The following is a 14,495-nucleotide window of genomic DNA, read 5'->3' as shown; positions in this document are numbered from 1 at the left end:
ACTATTATCTTGATCATCATTATTTTTTGTATATGATATCCATGTTTTGTATTTTGTCCGATTTGTCCTCAGTCTTGATAAAGGGCAGAGCCCGAAAGCTTGAAGTAAAATCAATTGTGAGGATTAAAAGCTACGTCTACCGCCTCTTCATTATATATTTGTATGTATATATATATATATATATATGTATATATATATATATATATACATATATATATATATACATATATATAATATATATAAATATAAATATATATATATATATATATATATGTATATAATATATGTATATTGTCACAAATGTACACACAAGTAGTTATGTACATGTATCAAGGCTGTATGCATGGTTTTTTTTTAATGTGTATGTACACGGGGTGACCAGATTAATGGAGAACATTCTATATGATATAGATTATAGTACATACAGGCTGACCAGATCAGCGGAGAATTTTCTAGGTGGTATACAATGTAGCTACAGTACATGCATGTGACAGGAAATAGCTCACTCAATCTAGAATGATTTCACCCATTCCAGAATATTCTAGGAAGTGCTTACATATTTGGCTGAGTGAGGCACTGTCCCTGTAGCCCAATGTGATTGGTAGTTAATTTTGGCAATGATGTTATGCACATAGTTAGGCAGTGAGTCATCCAGGATTCCTGGAACTTGGACTTGCTAGAATATTCAAGTGTGTAGCCCCAGGATGGAGAAAATTACAGAATGTACTAGAAAGGGGTGAATGGATAGTATATAAGCCGGAGAAATTCTGAGGTAGACAGAGTACCTAACACCACTGCTCTGAGAGTTACGTCACTTCTGGCTCTGAAGCGACTTGTTATAGTCAGTCCTGTGTTACCTGCTGACCTGCTATACAAACTGTGTTTGTGGAGATAAGGCCTGGGAGACATTTTGTCTGCAGAGAATTAATTTGCCTACATTGGAGATAGACTCCATATTTTAATGTCAACGGACATTGCAACGACAAAGCTGTGACGGGCTGGATTTCTAGCTGGACATTCTAAAGTGAATCATCATTCAACGCATCAACTGGACGTGGTCGTCATAACGTTTGGATTCTGCACATTTCGCCGTAGACATATATCGTGGAGTGGTGCGGTGTCAGGAGGATGAGTGTCCTCCTGACACCACACCACTCACAAGCAAATCCCCACGCCTTAAAAGCCCTTGAAAAAGGCTGGTAAAACAGCCGAAAGCTCGGGGAATAAAGGCAAGACTGAACATCACTGCAACGTCTATACTGCAAGTTTTCCTTCCGTCACACACACACACACACACACACACACACACACACACACACACACACACACACACACACACATATATATATATATATATATATATATATATATATATATATAATTGTGTGTGGGTGTCCATGTAAATGTAAGCGTTCAACCAGGCAGGTTCTTTTTATTCTGTATTTATGTTATGTCATATGAGCTAAATTTATCACTCATATTTCTCACATGAAAAATGTCATGCAAATAATGCTATCACAAAATATCGCCAAAAGTCGATTTCTGCGACTGAAGACTGTAGACGACAGCTTATCCATTAAACATATTCATCTATAGAGGGATTGATAGTGATCTCTTGAATCTACAGCTTCATCAAGCATAGAAATGTCAAATGTTCATGCCTTCCGCCGTATATTCCCTTACCTATCCAGATGATAATCCATTTGTATACCGGTGTCCAACATTTGTTGTTGTTGTTTTTCTCTTTCTCTCTCTCTCTCTCTCTCTCTCTCTTTCCATCACGTCATTTTGTACCATAACAGATAAAGCCAGTGTGCCCACTTGATCTTTTTTGATGTTTTTCGAAAGTTTTATTTGATGAATATTGTATAGACGTTATCATATCTCGTTATTTTAAAAGGCTGGCACGCTTCTGTTTTCAGCCTTTTAAGTCATGCAGAGACTGCACTTTTTTTTTTTCGATCAGTGTGTGGGTTCAATTCTTCTTTGAAATCCGGCAGGCTAGAGTGATGGTTTACATTTTAGATACATTCATTGCATTCATTACTAACGCTTCGACAGATGTTTCCTTTGTGTCAGCGTTTGTCTTTTTAATTACCTCACATATATTCGTTTCTTTCAATACCGAATCCCGCATCACACGGCCTTATACATTGTATCCACGAAAGGGAATATCGTGCCATCTCACTCCCACGGGGAGTAGCGTGTCCCTCCGGATGAATAGCAAGCCCTTTTTACCACTCACATGGAATTTTTGATATCTCAAATTCCAATTTGTGATATCAAAAAATAACGAATTTCTGATATCACGAATTCAACTTTGCGGCATCACGAATAGGATATCACAAATTCGATCTCTTGATATAAACAAAAATGGATCTATGTGATAAAGTAATGGGAATTTGTGACATGAAAAGTTCGGCCTTACCTACATCATATCCAGGAAAGGGGAGCTGCGTGTTTTCCCAGATAAATGGTAAGCTCTTTTACCATTTAAGCTTAATTTCTGATATAACGATTTCCATTTTGTAACAAGAAATCGAATTTGTGACAACACGTATACAAGGCGTATATGGAATTTGTGATATTACAAATTCGATTTCTTGACAGAAAAATAATTCGATTTAGGTGATAAAGCAACGGGAATTCGTCATATAAAAAATTCGATTTGTAATATCACAGACTAAATTTTATAATATCAAGAGTTCATGCGTGATATCACAGGTTGGTTTTGTGACATGGATACAGGTAAAGAAAACGTTTGATGGTAAAATGACTTGTCACATGCACGACATGTTGAACGCATCTGCACAAAATGGACGTCCTCGAATCGTAACATGGCAACCACGGAAGGGTGGCGCTGTTGATAAAAATGTTGTCATCACACAATGAGTGCATGAAATGTCAACGTTGGCTCGAAACTGCAAACATAGGAAGACGGCATGGAAAAGCAGTCCATTCAACAGACTACTTGACATTCATATGGAGGGCCCACAGATTAATGGAATATCCTCCTCAAAACTAGAATGCACATCTATGTGAATTCACGAGGATCTTTTGAAGAAAACCTATCCAAACACACTCAACATATCATCCATTTTTTTATCCAGAATAAACATGGCACAATTTAAAATCAAATTTGATCACAGAACAAACTTTTAGCCACACAAGGTTGCAGCCAAACACAGAATCACTCCCAAAAGCAATGCCATTTCAAATTTGAATGAACGCATAATTATAAACGGGTCGAATTACTCAGGCCCGGTACGTAAGATCAGTTACCATCCCCTTCCCTTCCCCAGCAAAAAACAACCCCCTTATATTCTTTAAACATAATATTCTTGGGTATTGCATTTTGAAACATCAAGATTTTTCATGAAATTTAATGTTAATGTAAGAAGTGCTGACTTGTTGCATCCATTTTTATCTGAATATTATGTACATTTCATATACAGAAAGGTACATGAAGCATGAATATAATACAACCATTCACACAGACAAAGAGGGACATGCTGACCAAAGACAGAAATTTTGTCAGAAAACAAGTGAATAACACAAACATTTCATATTCGACCGTGTGGACATGAGTGTGTATATACATTGTTTATTCCTCACATTTCTCAGACATAAATTACAGTGATACAAAACTATCTCCTTTTCATATGTCATATCATCACAACATCAATTCAAAGGATTGTATTATGCCATATATTACAGTATACTTCTCAAAAGTAAATTATGATGTCTTTCATAAATGCAACATGATCAAATCACTGCAGCGTTTCAATATATTCATAACATATCAAAGAAAATACATAATGTACGTAATAAGTTTGAGCATGGGATGTGGAGACCGCTCTTGTATTTGTCACTCAACACCAGCATACAATCACATGTCACACATAATGACTGTTGTCCCAACTGCACAAAATCGCATGAATTTGAATGTGTTGCAATAGGCTGACATGCTCCTGACCACATGCCCGCTTATGAAATACTGCTCAATCCCTGAGCACAATAAAGACACTGTTCAACATTGCTGTGACTCATAAAATATTAAAAGACATTGTTTAAAACTTTACTGACAGAGCGGTATGATGCTGTTCAAATGCATGAAGAAAACTGGGATCCTGCATACGAGAGATTTGAGAATTACGTTGCGACCACCAGTGTAAGAGACATACGAATCAATGCCACCATGCTAGCAAATCATTACATGGTTTAGTAAAACACGACTGTCTATGAAATACTAACAGCGACCACACTGGCAAAACTTTTTGAAGTTTATGTTCTCGAAGTTAACTGATGTAAATTCCTCTTACTCAGACTGTTAACTTCTTTTCATCTGTTCTCAAAGTTGCACTTTGGGAAGTTTTGCCAGTGTAACCGCAGCTATTGAGTATGGTAAATCTTGTCATTCACAGATTTATAATATTTTGAATCAGCTCATTTTACACTAAACCATGTTTTTTTTTTTCTTTCACAGCTTCACAATTACACAATAACAGGAAGTATGACAGGATGTAGAATAATGTAGCTCAGATCTACCAATACTATTGGAACACAGGCCTGAGTTCTTTCTTAGCCGATTGGCAAAAATGTCTGGAAACTGATTGTCAATGATTACTTTATTCCCCAATCCAATTTGTAATACAATGGTAATAATAATAACTGTAATACAATTGAGTAGGATAGCAAACTTTACAACTAGGTCAAGTCTGGATGGATTACTGAGCGCTGCTTAAAAAAAATAAAATAAATAAAATAAAGCTTGGCAAGTTAAGCTAAGTGCCCTGGCTCCTAAAGGGTTGAAGAGTCCCTTTAATTCATAGCACAGGCAGAGTATAGTGAAGGGAATACTGGATAAAGGAATACTGGCAACTATATAATACCCTGTTTTCATTTAGTCATGGTTGCGGGCCAGAACTTCCAACACAGAGACTGTGACCATCTTGGCAACCCATGCCTAGTCACTTAATGGATTTCTATTGGTCCCAGAAAAACACAGAGAGGATTTTTATTGGTCCCATAGAAACACCTATAGGATTTCCATTAGCCCCATAGAAACATCTAGCATTTCCATTAGTCCCACAGAAACACCTATACCATCGTCATCAGTTGCACAGACACACCTATATGATTTCTGTGAAATAGTTCCAACGACACATCTATATGCGCGGTCGTAATATAAAACATCTAGGCCTATAGGATTCTGTTGGTCATACAAAAAAGCATCTATAAGATTGCCATTGGTACCATAGAAATATCAAACTTCTGCAGATGAAGAAAGAAACACTAGTGGGTATTTAGAAAAAGAAAGATATTCTAAATGCAAAACTAACAAGCTTTATTGGCAGACAAAATTCTGCATAAAAACAATTTTCATTCAAAATCATTATTCCTTATTCTGGGGTGGAGAAAAAAATAATCATACCAGTTACCACCAGTGGTATGCATATTCTGGCTGGCAGCTCTGTACATATCGTCAGGATGGGGTAACATGGTACCCATCGAAATGGAGGTCCGCCTTTATCTATATGACATGGGGTACAACCACAGTGAGTTGGTAATACCCTCTTGAAGGAGACCTCCGGATGATTTTCAGATTTTGACATTTGAACAACTATGAATTAGTTATACTGGACAGAGTTTCAGAATTTATGATAATTGGAATAAAGAATAGGAATATTTTCGAAATTTATAACAAATTGCAATGAATAAGGATAATGACATGGCAGGGTCACCATAAAAATGCATTAGTTGAGGCTCAAGGAAGCAGAACAAAAAATGCATAGATTATATACTTAGGTGAACTCGCAAGCGAGTGGTATTGTAAAGGAATCACATTGTTACATTTCTGAAATAAAAATGTGAGCCTCCTATGTCATCATCCTTGTTCAGTGTAATTTGTTTAAGTTTTTTTTTTTTTTTCTTCAAAGTACCGGTGTTGTTTCTCTTCTCAAGAACCACAATAAATTCCACAAATGTATACATGGAGCTGTTGATTTATGGACTACATGATGTGAAATTATGAAAATCATCTGGAATGCCCCTTTAATGTCTGACATGCTTTGCTTTGAATGAGATATGATGAAACATTTTTAACGCTGCTGATTATATGGGGCCCTGCTTTAAAGAATTTATAGGAAGACTAGTTATGGCAAGGAGAAGAGATGTGGCCCATGCTTTGTGGAAAACTTTGGACTTCATTATTACTTGGTCTTCTTCATCTGCTGAACTGTGTCATGCTCGGTGTCGTAGTCCTCGTCGTAATTCATCTCCGTCCCGAGCATCTTGTCCCACCATGTGAAGGTTGGGGCATAGTTGCCATGGAAATTCTTGTGATGGAAGTCGTGGAATTTGGCTCCTGAAGAGAAAAATAAAACATCAAAATGTGAAAAAAAAATATATTTAACCCAGCAAATTTACATGAAGGCAAAATCACATGATCTACAATGTGAAATTTAGGTTTATGCATATACCTGTTTTATTATCACAAATGAAACAAACATTTAAGAAATACATAAAATATTATTTTGCATTTCCTCATATTTGCAAAATTGCTGTATCCCAATATACTCTAACGCAAAATATATGGTATACACAGTAGATATATTACATGACGTGTGCATTGGTGTATAGCATAGAAGCATATTACATTTCGTACACCTCCATGAATATACTATTATGATATGAAGATTTTCTATCATGAGCTATGCAAAAAAACACACACACAAAAAAAGAGGACCCCTTCCAAACCTCCATAGAACGGGAAGAGATGCAGTGGATTCAGGGAGACGGTGTAACCAGAGTGGACGTCGGTGACCTCCAACAAGCGGACTAGCATCCAGGCCCAGATAAAGAAAAGGTGGTTCCCAAACAGCAGCACTCCCCATGCAAAACCTAATCCAAGACCTGTGGAGAAACAAAAGACAGCACAAGTTTACCTACCGGCATACAGACATATTATACTGTTTATAGACGCTTAGATAGCTCATAATTGCGAGTCTTAAAAAGTTAACAAAAATATGTTTGTTTCTTTGTGTATATGTGTGTATGTGCACGCTCAGGTATTGTGATGTAACATGCTTTGGGTGTACAGGGATGAATGCGTGTGTGTGTGTGTGTGTGTGTGTGTGTGTGTGTGTGTGTCTCAGTAGATGTTAGAAATTGAAGACCACATGACAAGTGAATTAAAAAAAAATGTACTCAAAAAGATGGTTACATAATTTGAATATTCTATTTACAGCCAAACTGTACATAATGGTAGTAACATTCTTATTTTGGCTGTGACTACGAAAAGGCCTGTAGAAATAATTGTTATACTGTAATTTGGTATCTATGGCTGAAATATGAGGAAATTGGCAGGTACTGGGAAAAAGAAAAAGAAAACAAAAAAGAGCTTCTGGCCTACATCTCATTATAAGATCATTAGTCATTACACTTTGGAGAGAAATCTGACTCCTTTACATGGCACTGTGGGAAATTCTGTGGAGATGACATTGTTTTGAAAACATTTAGTGGTCTTATTTAAAAACTCATACATTTGATTCTGATTTACATATTCCTCCATAGTTTGTTGTAAACACGAAGAATGACAACACTTGTTGCTGGAAGACAACTGGTACAATCTCAGCTGCGGTGCGGTTGTGACATACAGTACTTCTCTCACCAGAAACTTACCCAAGGTTTCTACTGGATGTGTGTACTCAGCAACCATTCCAAATGGAGCCTGTGATAATAAATACACAAGAAAGATAGTGTTTCATTATGATCCAACAACATACAAATTAAGAAGCACTTAAGTATGTGAATAATGGATAAAGCTGAGGACAGCCAAACAAGGTCAGTGGAGGTAATGTTAAATTCCCTTTATTACATACTGCATCTTATTTCATAGATAATAATTATGAATAAATAGATGGCAGCTAGCACAAACAGTTAGGAGCGATGAGATTGCCTTACAAATGGGGTGCTCTGTGTTATAAAATCGATCTTGTGTACAAAAAAAGTCAAGACGTTTTGTACTGGCTAGTATAGGCCTATGTATCTGCTCAAAGAAATTGAGATCTTTTAAAGACAAATAATAACAAGAAATCTCTGCATGGATTTATACCCCTCTGGTCCTTAACCATCCATACTTAAGTGTGGATATGTCTTTTCGTAGAACAGCGTGCAACACTCGGGGGCATGTGCTAAGTGGCTGAAATACAGACTACTCCTGCCAGCTAACGGGCAAGTAATCACAGTTACTGTTAACTCACAGAGTCAACATTGTGGTTAATATTTACTAGGGTGGTGCATTCAAAGTCACTGCAGCCTTGTTTTATCTACAGACATGGTGAGTGTAACAGCACAATCCTAACACAATAACAACCTTTATCAACATGCCGAGTCACATCTCAAAGGTGATCCGACTGCACTTCTGTTTTCATAACCTTTATGTAATCTTATAACCTTATGTATTTGCATGACCCTATGTACTACTATGTGACTTGCAAGATTCATAATGAGCCCCAATCATGCATGGAATTGTAACAGAAGTTATCAACTTGAACTGAAGACTATCTGTCTCTGCAAAGTGAAAATGCATGGAAAATAAGGTTGCCTTCGTAACAGGGCACAATCTCATTCGTTTTATCTGCAGTACATAGTGGGAACAACATACAAGTAGTCCACACAGAGATTGAAGAGATTGAAATAAAAGCTGTGTGTGGTGAAATAGAGGTAGAGTTTTTGTCTCTTTTACCATGTGGTAGTCCTGCATACCCCTTTCTGAGAAATATCAGAGAAAATTCAAGTCGGGAGAGACCACATACAGTGTAATATCAACAGTAATCATCAGCTTACCTTAAAGTTGTGGTGGACCTTGTGAACATATTGGTAGATGCTCTTGTGATGGAGCCCTCTGTGGACGAAATAATGCCAGGTGTCTTCGATGACCAGAGAAACAAAGCACTGGGCCAGGAGAGTGTACCTGAGAAAAGGTGAAAGTACATGGTACACAATCAATTTGCACCAACATCCAGCCTGCTTAATGAGATCAATCAAATTGGTTTCGATACTTTGGAAGGGCCATGTTTCATCAGGAGATTTGATTGTGAAGTGACTATAGATACTACATACTAAGTGTGGAAACCACCTATTATGATTGTGTAAGAGCATTACAGAAGGGGATTGGCCTACCTATCGCATTTAGGCCCTGAGTACAATACAACAAAATGAATTAAGAAATAAATCTGTAGCAATGTTGAGTATGTTTTCCCTGTCCAGCATGGCATGCAGATGGTGTGAGGGAGTTATAGGGGACACATTTTGCATGTCAATTTTCAAAAATGTTACGGGGAAAAAGAACAGCCCTTGGACACCTTATTCAGATGCAGTCAGAATTCTACTTGATAAGCTCCTGCCAAGGATAAAAGATTACAAAGAGCAAACAATGAAAGCAATGGTACAATCTAGGTAGAGTGTGAGAGCCTACCAGCACAGTTTTAACATTCAGGGCATGACTTTGAAAACGTAACTCTGTCTATTTATACACACAGAAATGAACAATCTATACTTACGGGTTTCAAATTTATTCTTTCTATTATTAAACCTTCAATATGTTATATGAAACTCTAGCATGGGTGTATCTGTACACATGGATTGTAGAGCTACATTAACGTATCAGCAAAAATAGCTGATTAGTCAGTTAGCTTTATTGACATCATACATTACATTTGTGTTTTTTCTTTCTTTTTTTATGTTTTATTGAAAAAAAGTATACAGAATCACACTATTTACAACAATTAACTTGATTAGAATAACATAATCACTGAACAATGTAAAGGAATTGTAAAAAAGAACAAAAAAGGCAGAACATTAGGTTACCATATACAAATCAGATCTTGTTCGAGAGCGATATTCCGAGATGGGGAAGGAGAATAAAACAAACAAACACGCAAACAAACTAATGAGTGACCAATTAACAGTTTCATCCTCCCTTCCAACTGAAAAAAAAAAGTGCGTGCACTGCAGAGACTGGAACAAGCCAAACCAGGGGGCGAGAAGATCTACATTTCCCAAACATAACTTGAACTTCCACAACAACTACACCTCCCCCCCCCACACACACACCACACACACCCCACACATCCTTGTCTCAACACATATACACTCACCCCCACACACATACCCTTTAATTAATGCAATGTAGATCACCCCACCACCCGACCTGGCCCATTCCAGCGTTTTTTCTTTCAGTTATGAGGATTTTACTCTGTTCATGGCCTGTCTGAATGACAGGGTAACAATCCTAATCACACTCAGATAATAAAAGTAAACACAATCAAATGTAAAAACATTATACAGACTAAAACACAGTGGTCTCTTGAAGAATGCAACATTTCACAGTATTCTTAGTGTATATGTCTGAATTTACCTACATTTCCAATCACGGCTTATAGCAGTTTTGCTGCCTACACTTAAACTAACATGCTCTGTGTGGTGATTCTCTCTTGATATGAACTGACAAATTATTGTTCAGACACGAGACAATCAAAATAATGTTAAAAGAGAAAGAAACCCATATATATATATATATATATATATATATATATATATGTGTGTGTGTGTGTGTGTGTGTGTGTGTGTGTGTGTGAAGTGACGGAATGCAGAAATTTTAGTAGAACACATCTACAAAGTTTTGAGGGAAATCAGACAATTTGTCAAAACTGATGCTGTGCTATTTTAAGTTTTGATGCAGTCATCGCTGGATGAGAAGACTACAACACTTTGGTATGTCATGTATGGACAACAGTATAAGGAAATATATAAAGAAAATTCAACATATTTCCACTTTTCTAGCATAATAAAGAGCAATTGACTTTCTTCTTTCAGAAAGCAGATGAATAATATTACCCTTAACATAATATCATGCCAGCAACAAGTTAAAGAAATGCGTGCTTTTCATTAAAAAAGACATAACATTTTGAGGAATTCTCTCTATATTTTCTTTATCAGTGTACATAATACTATTGTGAAGTTATGAACTATACATTTAGTCTCCTCATCCAGCAGTGGTTGCATTGATACTTTAAAATTTCATAACTTTTTAATGAATAGTCAAATTTTCCTCAAACTTTGCTGATGTGTTCTGCTAATATTGCTGCATTCACTCAATCTATTGCCCATGCATTTTTCTGGTATAATTCTCCTCTGAATGATACTCACCACTGAGGTATGTCATCAAAGTCAAAAGATACGTTGAAGTACTGGCAGTAGAAGTAATTACCCACTATCAGAGGGGTCTGGACAAGAAACTGATTGTACATAACATACTTGAAGCACTGCCACTGCTGTCCGTATGTCGTTGGCTTGTCCTGAAATGAAGGATTTTAAAAATTGCATTTAAAGACAAAAGATTTAAAAAAAAATACCATGAGGTACCAGCATTGTGGAGCACATGCAGTGCAATGCTTTGTACACTATAGCAATATAATAGAGAATTACACTGATTATTCCTTGAAACTAGTGTGTACAAGAAAAATATATTGCTCAAGTAAATCATTATGCAATTGTGCCGAGGTTTAGACCTTGGCGAGAAGATCACTTATACGTGAAATTTGCTATGAACTATCATAACATGATCATTGCTTACAATTCGATGCATTCCCTCTTTACACCATGTCTTTTTATTCCCCTATGATATACAGTAATAGAACTTTACATTTGTAGATCCCCTTTATTACAAAGGTAAATGAATATGTCAGGGCTCCTTTTATCATAACAATATGTGTGGCTTGGACCCTTCACACGAAAATATATGGGACTAAATGCTAACCATACCCATTACTAAGCAGTCCCCTAATTCTAATCCTTAAATCAATCATTAGTTGGCCTCCTGACTGCTGTGCTCCAACATTATATACCCATGAATCGTTCAACTATAAAATTATTATATAAAAATAAATTATGAACATTATCCAAACTGTCAGAAGAAAAAAAAGTTAGTAATTTCAACACTGAATGGCTCTCTGAACCACAGAGTTATGGCTTGCTGCAAATCTACCTTGGAACAAAAAGCAACTTCACACTTTGTTGATGGAGAATAGGAGAAGGGGGCGGGGAGGGCAAAAATCAATTTACCTGTTGTATTTTGTACCTGTCCATGAATGGAATGAACTGGAAGATGAAGGCTGGTGTACATAGCAGGAAGAAGGATACCTTTATAGTAACAAAATTGAGAGAGAGAGACTGTAAGGAAGAATTTCTTGTCAGAAGGGGTGAAGGCTTGGAATATATGTGGGAAGAATACTAAAGTAGGGGCATTTAAAGGTGTCCAGTTTCAAATATTGCTATGCTAAGTAGTTCAATGACATTATGATACACACACCACACAGTGTAAGGGAGACTTCTTTCTGATTAGGTGTCAACCTATAGATGGAGGTACTGAAAAACACATGGACATCTATCTTACTGATGCGAAGAGCTAGTTGCTCATGTATTATTACCATTAATCTGTTATAGTCAGCAGACATTATTCATACTGTAGTGAAGATAGTGAAGAAGAAGAAGAAGATCAACATTAACGATGAGTAAGATATATCATGCACTTGAACCTTATCGCCTCGTGAAATGAAAGACACAGACGACTGTTAGTCTCCAGTAGACTGATATTCATGACAAAAACAAAGCAATACCAACTGCATGTGGAATAGCTGTAAGTGACATATGTGACATATACAAAACTGACATACTATCACTGTGTCAATCGAGTCGAACATTATGCTCCCTGATATTATATGGTGTCACATTTCTAACTTACGATGTGAAAACATGCCGAGATGTACACCGATATCTGAAATCGGGTGTAATGCGTTGTCATGTACCTCCATGAATGTTCAAACGCTCCATAATGACTCTCTGTCAAATTCTCCATGACGGCGGTAGCTGCCCGTAAAACAAGTAGAATGTATATAGGTTACCTATAGCTGTTGCTGTTGTTACATAAGAACAACTAAACCGCTGTACAGTGAGCAGGTCTACGGGGCCAGTTGATACGGCAAAGCGGACTGTTTATCATCTCGTACAGGTTCTACACCAATGGACCTGTGTGTGTGTTGTGCGTGTGTATACTCACCATTTACCGATCTACGTACAGGTAACCGTGCATGCCCTAATCCCCAGGGTCAAACGATACAAAGCGCTGAGCGGGTCAACTATACCATTGCAGTTTGGCGTCAACCTGCGTCAACGCTATACCAAAGCGTTGACATTAAGACTGCAGCCGAGCTAGCTTGGCGCCGTCTCACAACATACCTGCTCCCATCCCAAGGCGCGGCGCCATCACCCTTGCGTACTTGAAAAATACTACTTTCTTGTCATGTATCAACCATTAGGATTTTATAGGTGCTGTCGGTTTTGTCCACAACCGACATGCGCGAAATCAAGATTAAACTAAAAATCTACTGATTTATTTCCAATTATCGATAAAAACACAGTCCCAATTGCTGTCAATTATTCTACTTATATTCCTACATACCGATTACTGATGACTTTTACAAATATATTCCGAGGGAAAAAAGTAAAAAACAAAAACAAAAACAAAAACAAAAACACAAATTTGTCCCATGACGAATTCAATTGTTTAGATTGCCCAACAGAAATTTGCTGTAGGTAGGTAGGCTTCGGCAATGTTCAATGATTTTGCTTTTTTATTATGATTCGTTTACATCGACCAACTTTCGGAAGAAAACTTTCCCTACTTTCTATGATGAATTACCTCACAGACGTAACTATCACATATACCACGCTATACTGTAGAATTCAAACTATAGAATCTTACTTTCTGTTCATCTAAAGGAATCTCAGATATAGTAGATGTTTTAAGAAATGTTCTCTTTATTTCTAGCTTGCTTTCTTATCAGATTATGTGGTAGAATTAAGCAAAATGTCAGAAGAACGGTGCACAATCGCGAAGTTACTGAATTACGGTATATAAGAAAAAAAAAATAACATCTGAAAATAGTTCCCCTCCACTGTTTTTGACGAATTCGATTTTGTCGTATTTTTGTCAACTAGCTACAGCAGAAGGATTACAGTCCTTCAAAAAATATCGGATAAGGTTTCATCAATTAGTCATGTTTTTAGAAAAGTCATGATTAGGCCCTATGACAAATGAGCTCTCTGATCTATTTAAGGGTCAATTTGTTGTTTTGGTGGGCTTAATCTGTCCGGGTATAACAGTAAGGAATGGATATGAAATATGCAAGGAAAGTACAGAGGGAAAATCCAAAACAGTAGGCCTACATGTTCAAGACTGGTCAAATCAGCGACAACACTGTCCCTCGGGCCTACATAGCATGACATGACCACGTCATAACATAACATAACATAACATAACATGACATGACATAACATAACATAACATAACATAACATAACATAACATAACATAACATAACATAACATAACATAACATAACATAACATGACATGACATGACATGACATGA

At 36.9% G+C, this 14,495-nt stretch overlaps 1 protein-coding gene across 1 annotated transcript; it reads right to left on the bottom strand.

The window, feature by feature from the left end:
- Positions 1 to 6,166: 6,166 nt before the first annotated feature.
- Positions 6,167 to 12,922, bottom strand: LOC140238024 (methylsterol monooxygenase 1-like). Its single transcript, XM_072317951.1, has 7 exons — positions 12,809 to 12,922; positions 12,130 to 12,207; positions 11,215 to 11,363; positions 8,851 to 8,977; positions 7,684 to 7,732; positions 6,760 to 6,915; positions 6,167 to 6,367 (listed from the first exon to the last, which is right to left on the bottom strand). The coding sequence occupies exons 1-7, from the start codon at positions 12,920 to 12,922 to the stop codon at positions 6,213 to 6,215; spliced, it is 828 nt and encodes a 275-aa protein (XP_072174052.1). The 3' UTR covers positions 6,167 to 6,212.
- Between the last annotated feature and the right edge of the window lie 1,573 nt (positions 12,923 to 14,495).

Source organism: Diadema setosum, chromosome 14, assembly GCF_964275005.1.
Source record: "Diadema setosum chromosome 14, eeDiaSeto1, whole genome shotgun sequence".
Taxonomy (NCBI): Eukaryota; Metazoa; Echinodermata; class Echinoidea; order Diadematoida; family Diadematidae; genus Diadema; species Diadema setosum.
Note: the sequence above shows the minus strand (reverse complement) of the source record. Positions and strands in the feature narration are given on the sequence as shown.